The sequence below is a fragment of the Orycteropus afer genome, unplaced genomic scaffold (genome assembly GCF_000298275.1).
Source record: "Orycteropus afer afer isolate SDZICR_OR568_19922 unplaced genomic scaffold, OryAfe1.0 scaffold00006, whole genome shotgun sequence".
NCBI classification, from domain to species: domain Eukaryota; kingdom Metazoa; phylum Chordata; class Mammalia; order Tubulidentata; family Orycteropodidae; genus Orycteropus; species Orycteropus afer.
Genome location: NW_006921593.1, coordinates 2,046,458 through 2,062,685, shown reverse-complemented (window position 1 = coordinate 2,062,685; position 16,228 = coordinate 2,046,458). Strand labels below are relative to the sequence as shown.

The 16,228-nt window shown below is 48.4% G+C and overlaps 1 protein-coding gene across 1 annotated transcript in view; it reads left to right on the top strand.

Moving 5' to 3' along the window:
- Positions 1–404: 404 nt before the first annotated feature.
- LOC103196502 (NADPH--cytochrome P450 reductase) overlaps positions 405–16,228 on the top strand; it is a 36,269-nt gene continuing 20,445 nt past the window's right edge. The window contains exon 1 of the mRNA XM_007940248.2: positions 405–592. Coding sequence (XP_007938439.1) covers positions 405–592 — 188 coding nt within the window. The remainder of the gene's footprint in view (positions 593–16,228) is intronic.

Below are 16,228 nucleotides of genomic sequence, written 5' to 3'. Positions count from 1 at the left end.
GGGAAGGGGTTTTCTGTAAAGTGGCCCCCTCTCTCTTATAGAACTAACTCCTCCGCTTTGTCCTTGTGGGATTGGAGGATGTTTAGTGATGATCATTCCATTGCAGTGGATCAGTCCTATCTCCAGCCTCAGCCTGTATCTGAAGTAGACCCTGGGCTGGAGCTGACACCACCAGGGCCATTTGCTGTTTTAACTCCCATCCAAGGCTGTAACTGACTCTTGGCTGGACATCACTGGGCACTCCTATACCTCCTGCCCACAGTGTTTGGTCTGTTTCCTGCAGCACTTGGGCATGAGGCTGGGCTGAAGCATTCTGGTGGGCTCCCCACCAGGCCTCACTGGCTGATGGGATGGACCCTGCTCCTCCCTGATGATGTTGTTTTTCTTCTCTCCCTAATAGTTTGATGATCAACATGGAGGACTCCAGCATGGATACCAGCACCACCGTGTCTGAGGCAGTGACTGAAGAAATGTCTCTTTTCAGTATGACGGACATGATTCTCTTTTCACTCATCGTGGGTCTCCTAACCTACTGGTTCCTGCTCAGAAAGAAAAAAGATGAAGTCCCTGAGTTCAGCAAAATCCAAACAACGTAAGTGCCGTTCTTCAGCACCCTCTTTGGTGCTAGTCTTCACATTTTAGAACGTCGCTATCATCATTCCAAACAGTATTCCTGTGTCCGGGCCTCAGGCAGGAGTGAGCCAGCAGATAACAGCAGGGTCCCATGCAGCATTTTAGGTTGAGTCTTGAGTTTTGCCTTATTGGTGGACTGTGCTTCTAATCTACCTTAACAATCTCTTATGTTGACATGGCATTTTAGAATTTGCAAGGTACTTTTATATCTGTTTTGTTATTTGATCTTCACAGCAGTCATTCAAAGTAGAAGAAACTGTTTTACAGATAGAGAGGCTCAGAGGAGGTCAAGGAGCTGGCCAGGGTCATCAGCCAGCAAGTGGCAAAGCTACATGGAGCTGGAACCATTTTTATTTCACTCTCACTCAACCCATCTGTCAACAGATGGGATCAAAGAAGGGCTTTTTGCATAGAATCACAGAGTTACAGAAAACTGCTAAGGACATACTATTACAGGGGTGTGTAGATGTAAAAAATGGATTGTGAAAGTGTGGCTAAGCTTGGGCAGCCTTGCCCTACACCATTGTGTCCCCCAATATTGAGATCTAAAAGCCACATGTGAAAGTCGTTCTCAAGACTTTAGACTTCTGCAGCCAGAATCATTTTCTGACACTTACTGCTGACTACGGTTTACCTTAATATCAGACTCCAGAAGCTTCAGTCAGGTGTGAGTGGGGCCCTACCAGGCCAGATGTTGTGCTAAGAGAGCTCTGGGGTCATAGCCCCATCCGAGGAGTGGGGGCGGGGCTCCCTGTATTTGATAAGGGGCAGGTCTCAGGTGCACAGAGTGGATGCTGTGTTCACAGCAAGACTTCGCAGGCCTGGCAGGGTGAAGCACACAGAGCTGTGTCAAGTCACTTGCGTTCTCTGTTCCCATCTGGGTAACAGTTTTCTCTACTGGAAAAGTTAAATGTGAGATCACATAGTCACAGAATACTCTTTTTTTTTTTACCATTGACAGGGTACTAGGTTGAAAGTTTGAAAAACTGGGTTTGATCTTTCCTGCATCGCTTATTCACACAACATGAGACCTGCATCCTTGACTTCCTCCTGAGGTCTGTGGATACGGCAGTGGATGAAATAGATGAAATCCTTGCCCTCTAGGGCTTACACTCTAGTGCTGTGCAGATCCCGGGAAGGACCTCATCTGCTAAATGGGGACAATAATCCCTATCTCAGGGCCTCTTGTGACTATTAAGTGAAGTCACGTTTATGAACACAGAGAGCCCAGCTCATTGCACGTAGTACCTGCTTAGTGTTGGTGTCAGAATGCATTTTGTGCCAAGCACTATGCTAGGCACTGTAAGAATTACAAAGATGGTGTTTACATTGGAGAAGCTGAAAAGAGGATGTTGAGAGAGAGTTCTAAAAACCGGTTTGTGAAACATACAAGGTATGTTATCCACTCAGGGCCCCTTGGCGACAGTGTTGTGGTCTGCTCGTCTCTTTAGAGCAGGCAGTCTCATATCTCCCTCATTACAGAGGGGTGATGCTGGGTACCCAGAAGTAGCAGGGCCAGGTGGGAGCTTTGGAAGGAAGGGATTCCTGCTGGGGGAGGGTGTCAGGACGCTGCCTGTAGGATGTGGCACTGAGCTTCCATTACATACCAGATCAGCAGGAGATGATGGGCTTAGTGCAGGGAACGTGTGTGGCCCGGGGCTACAGCCGAAATTCTCAAGACCTGCTCTGCTCTCTGATGGGTTCTAGAATTGATGTTTTAAGGTCTTTTTTTAATATATAAATTTTGTCGTTACTGAGAATATACACGCAAAACATACATCAATGGAGCAGTTTCTGCACATTTAGTGCCATCGACTACCTGCATGAAGTTGTACAACCATTCTCACCCTCCTTTTCTGAGTTGTTTGTTTTAAGGTCTTTTAAGGCCTTAGTCACACACGTGTGTATGTGTGTGTGCACACATGTGCAGATGAGCATGCAGCCTTTGGGAATAAATATTTTCAAAAAAGCAAAGCAATGGGGCCAACTGTAGTCTGGCCAGCAAGCACTCTGGGTAGCAGAGAAACACAGGAAGTTGGTCTGCAGGCCCCTCTGGCCCCATCCCCGGGCTGTAAGGTTCAGGGGAGCCAAGGGGAGCTCCCGAGTGCAAAGGCGACTCTCCCCAAGTGCACTGGCTTCTGTGTGCAGATGTGGCATTCAGAACGGCAGGAGCCAGGATGCACTCTCTGCCAGGATGCCAGTGACCATGTGACCAATGTCACCTGGGCAGCGTTCTGGAGGCAGCCTCCTGGAACCTGGACCACTTGCCCTCTGGCCCAGATCAGCATCAGTCTAGGAGGAGGGCACTGAGACCAGCCCTGCCCCAGAGGGTGGAAATGGGAGAGGGTTTAATACATCAATCAGGTAGACTTTGCCTTTAACACTCTGTCCAGGCAGCACTGGAATGTTGACCCAAAAGAAGATGAACTGCATACTGGGTCTCACCCCATCTCTCGGGAAAAAGGAGTGGAGCAGAGGGGTGATGCTGAAAACCTCGGTTGAAATAACATTTGGGATTCATCAAATCAGACACTTGTTTGTGGACTTTGTGCCAGGCCCTTGTGGTAAATCAGTAAAACAGAGCTCGTGCATGTGAGTCTTGTGGGAAGGGCAGTCATGTGAGCGGGTCCATCTGGAATGCACCCTGTTGGACTAGAAATGTGTGAACAGGGACACACAGGAGGAAGTGATGGATTCTGACCTGGCACGAGGAAGGCTGGTGAGAGGAGGTGACATTTGAGCTGAGCCTTGAAAGTGAAGTAGATTTGGATGCACTGGGATGGTATGTTTAAGGCACAGAGATGAGAAGGGCCCTGTGATGTGTTGGGAGCGGCAGGGCTCAGTCTGGTGAAATATGTGTTTGGGATGAGGTGAGGGCTGGGAAATATGAAAACTGCAGGATTTTTTTTTTATATATATATATATAAATTTTGTTGTTACTGAGAATATACACGCAAAATATACATCAATTGAGAAATTTCTGCATGCACAATTTAGTGCCATCAACTACATGCTTGAATTTGTACAACCATTCTTACCCTCCTTTTGAGTTGTTTGTTTTAAGGTCTTTTAAGGCCTTAGTCACACACGTGTGTATGTGTGTGTGCACACACAGGCTGATGAGCATGCAGCCTTTGGGAATGAATATTGGAGAGGCCCCAAGTGCTTCCTTAGGGGTGTGCATTGTGTTTTCTGGAATAGTGATGTGGTCAGACCCCAGTGTCAAACAGGCTTGGAACAGGCTGTTCATGGGAAGGACTTCCCGGAAGTCAGGAAGCAGGGGTACAGGTTGGGAGTCCATTCTGGGAAATGACCCAGTGAGAGATGGTGAGGCCAGAGAAGAGGGTACTGAGGGGGGGAAGTACAGTGAAGGCACAGGTGATGGGGGTGGGGCCTGATTGGGTTTAGAGAAGCATGGAGGGACACTTGCAGGAGCAGGTGTGGGAAGGAAAAGGAGAGGCTGGGATGTGGAGTTTTAGGGTCCTTCTGGGACATGTGAGTAGGGACTAGATAGCTGGGGCACAAGAGTTGAGCTAAACCCGAGTTTAAGAAATTCAGATACTTTGAAAGCAGGGGTGGGATGGGGAGGGGGACTAGAGAAGAGAATCCAAACCAAACCCACTGCCATCCAGTCGATTCCGACTCATAGCGACCCCCATTGGGTTTCCAAAGCTGTAAATCTTTATAGAAGTAGATTGCCTCGTCTTCTTCCCATGGAGCAGCTGGTGGGTTTGAACTGTTGACCTTCTGGTTAGCAGCCAAATGCCTTCCCCACTATGCCACCAGAGCTCCTTAGAGAAGGGAATAATGAAGTCAGATTTTGTTAAGGGTGTGGTTCGCAGAGTTAGGCTGCTCCTCTCTCTGGTCTCTGGTCCTCAGGGACTATTTGGAAAGATGAGGGAACATGAGACGGGAAGGGCTTAGCAGGGAAGGTCAGTGCCTGGAAGGTTGTGTTTGTAAGCTTTGTATTGAAGGGTACAACATACATTACAGTACATAAACATTCAGGGCACAGCTTACTTGTTTTTCACAGAATGGACATACTCATCTGACCAGCACCAAGGTCAAGGAGTGGATCAGTGCCAGCACCTTAGAACCCCTCGTGGCCCCTTGCTTTCCCACCTCCTGAAGTTTAATCACTCTCTTAGTCTAATAACACGGATTAGATTAGTCTGTGTTTAAACTTTATAATTTAAACAAATGAAATGATAAAATTTGTATTATGTTTGTACTTTGCTTTTTTCTCAACATTGTTTATGAAGTTTATCAATATTGTCTGTAGCTATAGGTCTTTCATTCTCACACTACTGTATTCCATTGTGTGAATGAGCCACAGTTTATCCATTCTACTGAGTTGACTGTTCCCACTATTACAAATAGTGCTGCCCTGAGCATCCTAGTATATGTCATATGGTTCAGATAAGAACATATTTCTGTCAGGTGTGTATTTTGAAGTGGGATTGGTGGTTAATAGGAAAGGTTTATTTATTTTTTAAAACTTTTTATTGTGATTTGAGTGAAAGTTTACAGAGAAAATCAGTTTTCCATTCAACAAGTGATACACATTTTGTTTCCTGGCATTGATGGCAATCCCGTCAATGTAACATCACTTTTTCTACTTCCTCCCTGTGTTTCTCGTTTCCACTTCTCCTTTTCTCCTAACCCTTTTTCCCTTGTGAACTTTGTCCTTGGGCAAATGCTGCCTTTTTGATTTATGGTTGATTTTTCTAAGGAGTGCATACCCTCCTGAAGGATCTCTCTGGTGGTGCAGTGGTTAAAGCATTCGGCTGTTAACCAAAAGATCAGTAGTTCAAACCCATCAGCTGCTCCCCAGGACAAAGATGAAGCTGTCTGCTTCTGTAAAGATTTACAGCTTGGAAACCCTATGGGGCAGTTCTTCCCTGACGTAGAGGGTAGCTAAGAGTCAGAACCTACTCAATGGCAGTGGGTGTTTCATGATGGCTAATGAAGTTGGGCATCTTGTCATCTGCTTATTGGTGATTTAGAATATCTTTGTGAAGTTCTTGTTGAAGTCTTTTGCTCGTTTTTCTGTTGGGTTATTTATTTGTCTTACTGGTTTGTCAGAGTTCTTTATATTCTGATACAAGTCTTCTGCCAGGTAAATGTTTTGCAAATAACCTTCTCCCTTCTATAACTTGCCTGTTACTCTCTTCATGGTGTCTTTTGATGATCAGAAATTCTTAATCGAAATTTAGTCCAGTTTGTCCACCTTTTCCTGCCTGGTTAATGCTGTTGTGTTTGGCTTATGAAATATGTTTATCTCAAGGTCATTAAAATGGTCTTTTATGTTGTATTCTAAAAGCTTTGTTGTTTCAGCTTTCATAGTGAGATCTACAATCTGCTGGAAGTGATTTTGGCATCATGAGTGGGGTAGAGTTAAAGATTCTTTTCTTTTTTTTTTTCCTTATGGATGGATCCAGTGCCACTTATTGATACAGGTCATTCTTTCTCACAGCACTTCATTGTCACTGTTGACATAATTCAGATGACTGTATGTGTAGGACTCTACAGTTTCTAGACTATCGACTGATTTTCTGTCTTTTTGTCAATTCCACACTGTCCCGTTTTCTGTGGTTTTATAGTACCTCCTGTCTTGGTATCTGGTAGTTCAAGTCCTCCTACTTTCTTCTTTTTTTTTTACGATTTCCTTGGCTTTTTTGTCCCCTTGACATTTTCATATAAATTCTAGAATTAGCCCCTCCCCACCCTCAAGGAAAAACCTACCAGGGTTTTAGTTGGGATTGGATCGAATCTATAAATTACTTTGGAGAAAGTTTACATTCACAGTGAATGAATGAATGTCTTTTGCACTGTTTTTAATAACAATTACACACTGGTGAAAGAGGAGCAGTTACAAGGAGCAAGTTCTCTTAAGTTTAAAAAACAAAAACGTGCCTCTTTCATATCCACTCTCACTGAGTCAGCAACACTGACTTAGCCTGTACCTGGAGACAACCACACCAGGACCGTGACCTATCTGTACGTAGCACTCCTCTGACTGGATGGGGTTCATCTTTTTGCCGCCCATGGTGCAGATAGATTGACACGGTGGCTGCAGCGATGGGCTCAGGTATAGTAGGGATTGTGAGGCTGGCACAGGACCGGGGGCAGTGTTTCGTTCTGTTGTACACAAGGTCACCATGAGTCAGAGACAACTTGCCAGCACATAACAACAACAACAAATGGTGCAGAGATGGCAATCCTTCCTGCTGGAGTGAAGATACTCAGAGAATAGCTGTTGGGGTAATAAATTAACAAGTACTGTTAGTAATGAATTGATAGATGCTAGATCTGTATATATGACTGCCTCTAGGGAAAACTGTGGCCCACCAGCTATGTTTGGCTTACACAGGGTTTTTTTTTTTTTTTTTTTTTAGAACATTAAAAATCTGGCAATTTGACATAAACACCCAGATGTATAGCTTCTTTTGGGGAAATAAAAAAAAAAAAGGGGAGGCTCTGGCTCCCGTTTCCTAAGTGGCCTTTATTTGGGGCTCACCTTCAAATGAAAAGCCAGGAGTCAGGGCTGCAGATGATGGTTTATGTCTCTTTTTATCTCTGAGTCCCAACAGATGGAATGTGAGCTATGGCTCTTGCCAAATCCAATCAAGGTCCCTTCCTCTATAGAGAGGTCCTTGGCCCTGCTGAATATGAAAATATAAATACCAATGAATTTTACAAAGAGAAAAACACTTGCAAAGGTCTCTGTGGACGTGGAGAGTGGGCTGTGTCCAAAGCCCCCCACCATCCACCCATCCATGAAAACTGGCTTCGGACACTTACGTACCCCTGCAAGTGAAGGACTGAGCTTTCTGCTGTCACCTGACTCCTGAGGGGGGTGTCACTTGCTTATCTTCCTTCCCTGTTCCTGACAAGATAGGGGTAGTTTTTGCTGTTCTGGCCATTGCCTAGAACTTCCAATGTGGCCCATGTAGGAAAAGCAGTGCAGAGCCAAGCATCAGTCTCTCTCTTGACCTCGCTGGACACCATCAGGGCACTTGTTACTGGCAGGTCCAGTTCCAAGTGCCAAGCACCAAGGCACAGAAGAATCAAGCTGAGTGTCGTCAAGGCGCCCCCACAGAGTTGGAGAAAATAAGCATGGTGCAATGTGATGAGAGCTCTAACAGCGCATAGGTGGTGGGAATGAAGAGGAGGGGCCCTCCCTCCCTATGGGAGGGAATATGTCTGGGTTGAGGCGCCCCTGAACTGAGTCTGGGAGACTGAGTAGGAAGTTGGGGAACGGCTTCCAATGGAAGGAGCTGCTATGTGGGTAAAGCTCAGGTATCAGAAAGCAGGGCCTCTCTGGGAGAGATGCGTCTTGGTAGAGCCAGGGTGTAGGTCACCAGGACAGTTGGGGGATACTGGGAGCTGGGGAAGGAAAGAGGAGACCAGGAGCTGGACCTTGGAGGGCCTCAGGGGCATTCCTCAAGGTGGAGATGGTCTGTGAAACTCAGAGGAAGCTAGTGAGGGAGTGTGTACCAAGGCAGGGTCCTGAGAGTGTCCTTGAAGAAGAGTATGAGGGTTGGGTTGGAGGAGCTGGTCTGGGAACAAGATCAGCCAGGATGTTGTTGGTGTTGACCCAGCAGGAACTGACGTTGACCTGGGAGCAGGACATCGGTAACAGAGGTTTCAAAGTTCTGAGGAAGTTCTGTGCCAGTGTTTTGTTTACATGATTCTTTGATCCTCACAGCCCGATGGAGGGGATGGTCTTATGCCATCTGACAAGTGGTAAAGCTGATTCAAGGAGAGATTGAGTTACTTGCCCAATGGTGGACAGACAAGAGCTAGAGCTAGGCTTTAACCCAGGGCTTTGCTTCCTCATACCTCCCCTTACTCCTGTCAACCCCTCTTGCTTGTTGGCAATAGCTTCCCTCACCCCCTTGCCCCTTTCCTTTCTGATTGCACACATGGCAGGCTGTGGGTCTGTCTGTCTTTTTTAATTTCTTCTCCAGTGAACCACTCTTTTCACCAAGGGCAGCTCTTAAAGACCATTCGCCTTCAGCCACGGGCTGTGTGACTGAAAGCCAGAGAAGGGGGTGCACGGCTGAAGGGGAGCCTCCTCTTTGGTCAAGAGCCCTGGGGCCAACTCCGCCCTGCTGCAGCCCAGCCTCCCTGCAGCTTTACCTGCACCTGTGGCTTCCCCTTAAAACATCTCTCTGGTGTTGGATGCCTGTTACCCCGGGAACTGGAGAACATGGCCACCAAACACTAGGCTCCGGAAGGAGCTGGTCAAAAGCAGCTGCTCTGTGTGTTGCCTATGGCAGAGGGAGGTCCCAGAAGCAATTAGTCCCACTGTGCAGAAAGGGTGATTGGAGCTTCAGTTTTCAGCAGTCCTTCTCCCTGTTGCTTGGGACTGGAAACAAAATGAATCACACCCAGGGCATTTGGTTCATCCATGTCCAAGAAACTCAGTGCTTTTGCGCACCCGCCCTTTCATTTTCCCCATATGGTGGACCCCAGTTGACTTCTGAAGCCGGAACCAAAGCGCCTCCTGTTCCCAATTTAGGAGTGGAGAGCCCTAATTGGAAACTTTTGTGCTTCATTCAGGACCAAGTGGTCTCTGGACCCCTGGGCCAGCTGTTTATCTGTGGGGATACTTCAGCTTCTGGTCAACCTTTGGTGCTTGGGGGTCTTTGAAGGGCTCCTTCTAAAGGCAGAGCATCTCAGCAGCAGGCGGACCCCTGGGAACATTCCCCTTGCGTGTGGTGACAGTGGAAGCTGCGTTTGTTTGATGGCGCACAGTGAGTGAGCTCACAGGTCAACAGGGCTAGACGGGGCTGCTGTGCCACACCGGGCGCCTGCAGCTCCATTGGACCACAGTGCTTTTGTGCAGAGAAAGCCGGGAACCAGATCTAATTGAATGTGATCCTGAGGCACTCTGGCAGCAGGATCAATGTGGGCTTGCTTTATGCAGAAACAGCCCTACCATAGCAACCTGCACAACTGCATTTTAGTGTCAAGAAGAGCTGTCTTCAGCTGACAAGACTTCCTTTTTTCAAATGGGAAAGGGGGAGGGTGTGGGGAGAAGGGCTGTGATACCAACAGTTACCAAGGAGACCCAAGCTGGAGTTGGAAAGGTTTTTTCCTTCCCTGGGTCCATGCAGAAGGAGAAGGGGTGCGGGCCCAAACCGCAAGGGATCATGGGAGCTTTCACTCTTGAGTCCCCATTCCTCCCTGCTGGAACTGCCAGATGTTGCCGCGTTGGGACCGATGCAGCCAGAGGCTCAGAGGGGGATCTGAGAGAACTTGAGTTTGCCCGGGAGGGAGCACTTCCTGAGTTCACAGGGCCAGGCCTCCTCTGCCCTACATGTACTGACTAAAGGATGACAGAGCAGGACCTCCTGCTCCCTGGCTCCCTGCTGGCTTCCAGGAGAGAGCTGTAGCCTTTTTCTCTCCCCGTAAGCCCTGGAGTTGGGAGTGAGAAACCATGGGGTGCATATATTCGTCTCCGCGGGAGGAGCCAGCCCTGAGAAGGTCAGTTCCAGACAACGTCCGTAGTGGCAGGCTGTGTTGATGGCCATTGGGCAAGGGGACACCTGGCCCCCATTCTTAAGGTAGATGGAACTTCTTCCCAGGCAAGGACACACTCTGGAGACACGGATGAGAGTGCTGTGTAGAACTGACCGGCAGAGTTGGGAGTGCTTCTCAGGGGTTAGTTCCCCAAAGGGTCTCCAGTGGGGGGCATGGCTGAGCATGGGCACTGGTATCTCCTTTGATCATGGGTTTACAGGCTGCAGAGGAACAACAGGGGGCTTTTCTGAGAGAAGGGATTTGGGCTGGAAACTAAGGAGGCCCCCGGCACTGACTCTTTTGCCTGTGAAAGACCAGGTTCCCTGTGAAAGTCCAGGTCTGTTCAGAAGACCTGGGAGATACGAACCTGCTCTAGCTGAGCAGAGGGGCTCTGCTTCTCTGGGCTTAGCAGCAGGGCTGTGGTTGGGGGAAGGGTATCTTAGCTGCTCCCCAGGCAGGACAGGTGTCACCTGCAGGAACACAAAGAAATTGCACTGCGTTGAGTCAGTGACCTAGAGGTACAAGGTCTTCCTTAGTCTTCTTGGGTTCCCCTTTCCCTGCTGCCTGCCCAGGCCCTCTGGACATCATCACTGAAGCCAAGGAGAGGGGGTGGGAGAGTTTATCCTTCCCTCCGGGGCTGAAGCTAAAGAACAGACCAATGCTGGGCCTTCAGAAGTGCTCATACTTCCTGGGGGAGACCTTCGCAGCTGTGCCCGTCTGTGATGTTCCAGCGGGACCTGCCTGAGGTCTTCCTTCTCCTCTCCCAGAGCCAGCCAGCCTGGAGTTCCTGCTTCGTGCAGATGCGGCAGCAGGCCGGACCCAGGCCCTCCTCCCCACCCACCCGCCCCGCAGGGCTGCCAGAGCTGAGCTCACCATGACGGCATGGTCTTCCTCCAGAAGCCCCTACGCCACTTGGTTTCTGTGGTTTTCTCTCCTGGGAACCCTCTTCTGTCTCTGAGAAGTCAGAAGCCTTTCCTGGTTTCTTCCGCCACAGACACCTGCTGCCTTGGAGCCCCTGTGGCGTGTGCTATCTGTTCAACCATTTGATCTCAATCAGGTACCACCTGGGCCACTGGGTGTCTTTGAAATGACAGCCCAATCAAAAGTTCTCCGTTCTTTCAACTTTCTTTCCTGGAATGTTAATTAGTCAACTTCCAGGTGTCATGCAAGGCACTGAGCGAGGTGGTAGAGGTCCGGATGCAGAGTTTTGAATGAGAACTGAGCCCAGAGAGAGGTAATGGCTTGTCCAGTCACAGTCCTACTTGGTGGCAGAGTCAGGATTTGAACTCAGGTCTCTCCTCCTAGCCCTAGCACCTCTCGTCCTGCTGTGATTTTCCATGGAGCCTGACCTTCCCCAACCTGACGCCCGGCCCTTTGAAGGCATAGGTTGCCTTGTAGCCTCATGCCCTCGGTGCCTGACACAATGCCTGCCCACACAGGCTGTTTCCTGTAAAGGAGAGAAGCCTGGCACTCATTGCAGGTGAGGTTTGCCTCTTGTACCTGCCTTCAGCAAGGCTTCCAGTCTACTTTGTTGAAGATGTAGCATCTATGCTATGAAAAAGGACAGGAGTTGGCTTTCCAGTTGATGTCAGAGCCTCCCAAAGGTGGGCATGGGAGCCCCCCCAAAGTCCTCTAAGTCCACCTCTGCCTCCGTCATTGTGGGCAGATGACTCAGGACTGACTGCCCAGGAAGCTGACACAGTGCCACGTACTGAGGGCCAGGCATGATGCCACTACAAAGACGTACACAGGGAACTCGCCTGCCCCCCAAACTGATTAAAGTCAGGCCCCAAGTTAAGCTTTCTGACTACACTGAGGAAAGTGCCTCGGTGAACACGTGTGCTGTGCTGGAGATGGAGAAGTCTCCTTACCACTGGAGAGGCAGAGGAACTTCTATCTTAAAGGATAAGTAGGATTTTGTGAGGCAGGCTTAGGGGAAGGGCATCTAGAAGAAGGAATAGTACATGTGAAGGCCTAGAGCCTAAAGGGAAATGGTAAAAAATTAATGTAGTCAAGGGAGTTTGGAAGGTGGAGTGTTGGGGGCTGGGGCTGGGGCCACTGGGAGAGGTGCATTCAAAACTCGTTTCCGCTTCTGTTTAGAATGTGGGTCTTATTACTCAGGGCTTCCTGTTAAAACACACTTCCATCCAGTCGAGTCCAACTCACAGACCAAGTAGAACTGCCTGCACAGGATTACCCAGACTGTCAGTCTCCACAGAAGCAAAGCCCAAACCCAACCTACTACCATTGAGTGGATTCCAACTCACAGCGCCCCTAGAGGACAAAGTGGACCTGCCCCGTAAGACTTCCGAGACTAAATCTTTACAGAAGTGATTGCCACATCTTTCCTCCCATGGGTTCAAACCACCAGCCTTCTGGTTAGTGGCCAATCGCTTAGGCACTGCACCACCAGAGCTCCTACTCAGGGTTTTGTTCTAATTGTCCTTATTGAAGTCTTCAAAATCAAAACCTCTCTCACTCTCTCTCTTGTCCACATACATAACATTCCTTAAAAGGTAATTTTTTATTTTCTTATTACAAAAGCGTATATGTTCGTTATAGAAACAAAAAAAAAGGTGGGGGTGGGGGAGTTAGGAATAGAAATTAGCCCCCCAGAAAAGAAGAAACCAGAAAAATGCCTCATAATCCCAGGAGAGAGCAGCTCTTAGCATCTTGGTGCCTGCCCTTCTAGACCTTTACGTCTTAAACAAGGTGGGATCGGGTCGTCCTTTACCATTTCATCACCTGCCCTTTCCACTCAGTGTCCACGAGCATCTTTCCGCTGCACCATCCTCCACCTCGTTTAACAGGTGGGGGGTGTGCATTTGGGGGCTGGACCATAGCCTGCCTAGCCTCTCCCCAAATTTTTGCACACTTGAGTTGGGGCACCCCCAAGTTTATTTAAACTGTAAAATATATTTTTAATTATAAAAATAATGTGAAAACGTACAAATGCAGGAGATGAAGGAAACGATTTCCCCTGTTACCCTAATGCTTGACTGTTCTCTCTCAAGACCCCAGTAGGTTTCTCTTCGGTCCTTTGACCTATGAGTGATTATAGTGTGAGTGTATCTCAAAGACACACTTTCTCTTTTTCCTTCCTGTCTGTCAAACACCCTAGAAGAGTTTGCATGTGAAGAAAGCTTTATTACCTTGGTAGCGTAACGGTAGCTTGGTTTTTGCCTGGCTGTACCCCTGTGTCATTTAAATTTCCACCAGTTTCTGCTGTTACCACCGTCTATGCCCACTGAATTGGCAGTGGCTGAGTGACTGAGAGTTACATAGAAATGAATGTTCTAAAAACTAAAGCGTAGCCCTTTAAGTGTCAACTAAAGTCATTTGGTTTTTTTTAATTGAGATAAAATTTATCTAAGGGCTTTACCCTGTTCAAATGTACAGGTCAGTGGCTTTTAGTGCATCCAGTGCCGTATTGGCCATCCCTACTGCCTCGTTCTCAGACATCTCCATCACCCCCAAAGGAGACTGGGCACCGATGAAGCAGTTAACTCCACCCGGCCCGGCCCGGACAAGCACCCCTCTGCTTGCTTTGTGCGCTTGCCTAATCTGGACTTTCATGTAATGCAAACTGCGTTTTGTTTGGTACCTGCTTTTGTTCTCATAATGCCTTACCAGAATCTGTCTAGGTTGCAACACATACAAATAATATATAAACGTACATGTAAGTTCGCCATAAAATAGAACACTAAATACCCGCTGATGGACTAATAGGACAGGCTTTCCAGGATAGGCTGTAAAATGAAAAAGCCAAGGTACACAACAATGTGTATTTTACCATCATGTACCTTTAGAATTGTGAGTCATGAGAACGTAAAACCAAACCAAACGCACTGCCGTAGAGTTGATCCCAACTCATAGCAACTCCTCCTTGGGTTTCCGAGGTAGTATCACTACGGAAGTAGATTGCCCACTCTTCTTCCTGAGGAGTGGCTGGTGGGTTTGAACCACCAGCTTTCTGGTTAGCAATCAGATGCCTCAGGCATTACATTAAATATAAATCAAATTTAAATTTAAAATGATGGCTATAAAAACTATCAGCAACTTAGACCCAGAGTGTACCTTCCCCCTTTCTAGACCCTGGTCCCAGGTACCAGGGGACCCAGAATTCCCTGCCCTGAGCTTGCTTCCAGGGTCTCTGCAAGCCGGCTCTCTGGTCCATGGTCCTGGGGTAGGTGCCACCCCTGTGCCACACCTCTGAGCTCGGGTAGTGAAGGTGAGGCTGTTCGTGGGTAGGTGTGGGCAGAATGTGGACACGTGAGCTGAGGTGTCCAGACAGAAGCCCCTTTCCAGTGTGGGTTGGAGCTGGGAGTGGAAAGAGAAAGGGGCAGGCCTGAGGGCCCTGCCAATGTTAGGGATAGGCCTGCCTAGGGACTGCTGGGATGAGGCGGTCAGTATGGAGGGCCTGCTCTGTGCTTCTGAGACACCATTGGGTGGCACTGTCTGAGCAGCTGGGTCCTCGCCACCCCCTCCCTAGCCTTTTGAGCTGCTGCTCTGTCTGGCGCCAAGATTGGAAGCCCTGGGGCTCCTGGGGTGCGTGAGTGGAGAAGCTGCGGTGGCTGAGTCAGGCACAGCCCTTGCCTCCCAGGGGACCCTTTGCACGGCATTATCTAACGCTGTGCTCCTGAAAATAGCTTTGGTCCTAGAGCTACTGATCTAGTAAAAGCCTAGCAGGTACTTAAATATGACCCTTATAATAGATTTATCTTTATTAAAATTATATATTTAAACTGCTCTATTTCCCACAGAGCTCTGGTAGCATAGTAGGAGCTCTGGTAGCATTAGTGCCTAAGGCACTTGACTGCTAACCAGAAGGCTGGCGGTTCAAACCCACCAGCCACTCCTTGGAAGGCAGTTTGGGCAATCCTACTTCTGTAGTGATACTGCCTCCGAATTTCAAGGAGGGGTTGCTATGAGTCAGGGCTGACTCAACGGCATATAACAACAACAACAACATTTCCCACAGACTCCAGACCACTAGGCCTATGGTTGTGATGAGTGTGTATGTGTGTTTTGGTGTTCCTCTTTCTTGTTTCTTCATTTCATCACACTTCTGTTCACGGGAGGCCACAGAATGTAATGGAAAGAGCAGAAGGCTTGGAGTCGGACTCTGAGTCCCTGCCTGTGTGACCATGCACAAGTGAGGTAACCAGGCCTCTGTTCACTCATTTGTAATATGAGCATTCAGAGTTACACCTTTATAGAGACCCTGCCTTGTGACAGGGCTGTCATCTATGTGACCTTGTGTAACTTTCCATACCTCTAGCCATGAATCTGCCTGTCCCACATCTCCAACATGCTGCCTCAGAGTCTGCGGTGCCCTGACCATCTCCAAAAACATGCTCACCCTGACCGTGGGACCTGGGCAAGCCCTTCTGGCTGTTGGTGTGGTTGTAAGCTGCCACCATGAGCATGTGGCCCCAGGCCTGGCAGCTGAAGAGGAAAGGAGGCCTGTGGGCTCTGGAAACCTCTACAACCCAGATGGGGGAAGAGGATAGACAGAAGCCAGCCCCAGCCTAGACCAGCCCATTTTGGGCCCCCTCATACCTCACTGAGCCCCTTTCTGCCCTGCTCTGATTCCATCCGTGGCCCATCCAAGTGTCTTGGAAAATGCAGCTCTTTGGCTGGACTTGTTTAATTAGGAATTGGAATCACAATATTGGATTTTAAAGTGGCAGCATTCTCATTGGATTCCAGGCACCTAAGGGTAGGCTCTGTTTGCCAAGGATGGCAGGGGCATATGGGAGGCTGACACCAGGAGAGGAGATGGGTGGTGAGTGTATAAGTGCTGCCAACTAGCGAATAGAGGAGCATAGTACCCTGCTTACATAGATAACATCCAAAGAAAACGAAAATTGTGGGCAATTCACTCCAACATACAATCACCAATTAAATATAAACACAAAAATGTCACAGTGTCTTGGAGACAACAGAGCATAACAGTCCACACAAAGAAGCAAGATAAAGCAGGAAAAACAAGGGACCAGGATACAGACCCAAAACACATCCCTGAGGAAGAAGCAGCATTGGAACTCCCTGGTAAGGAATT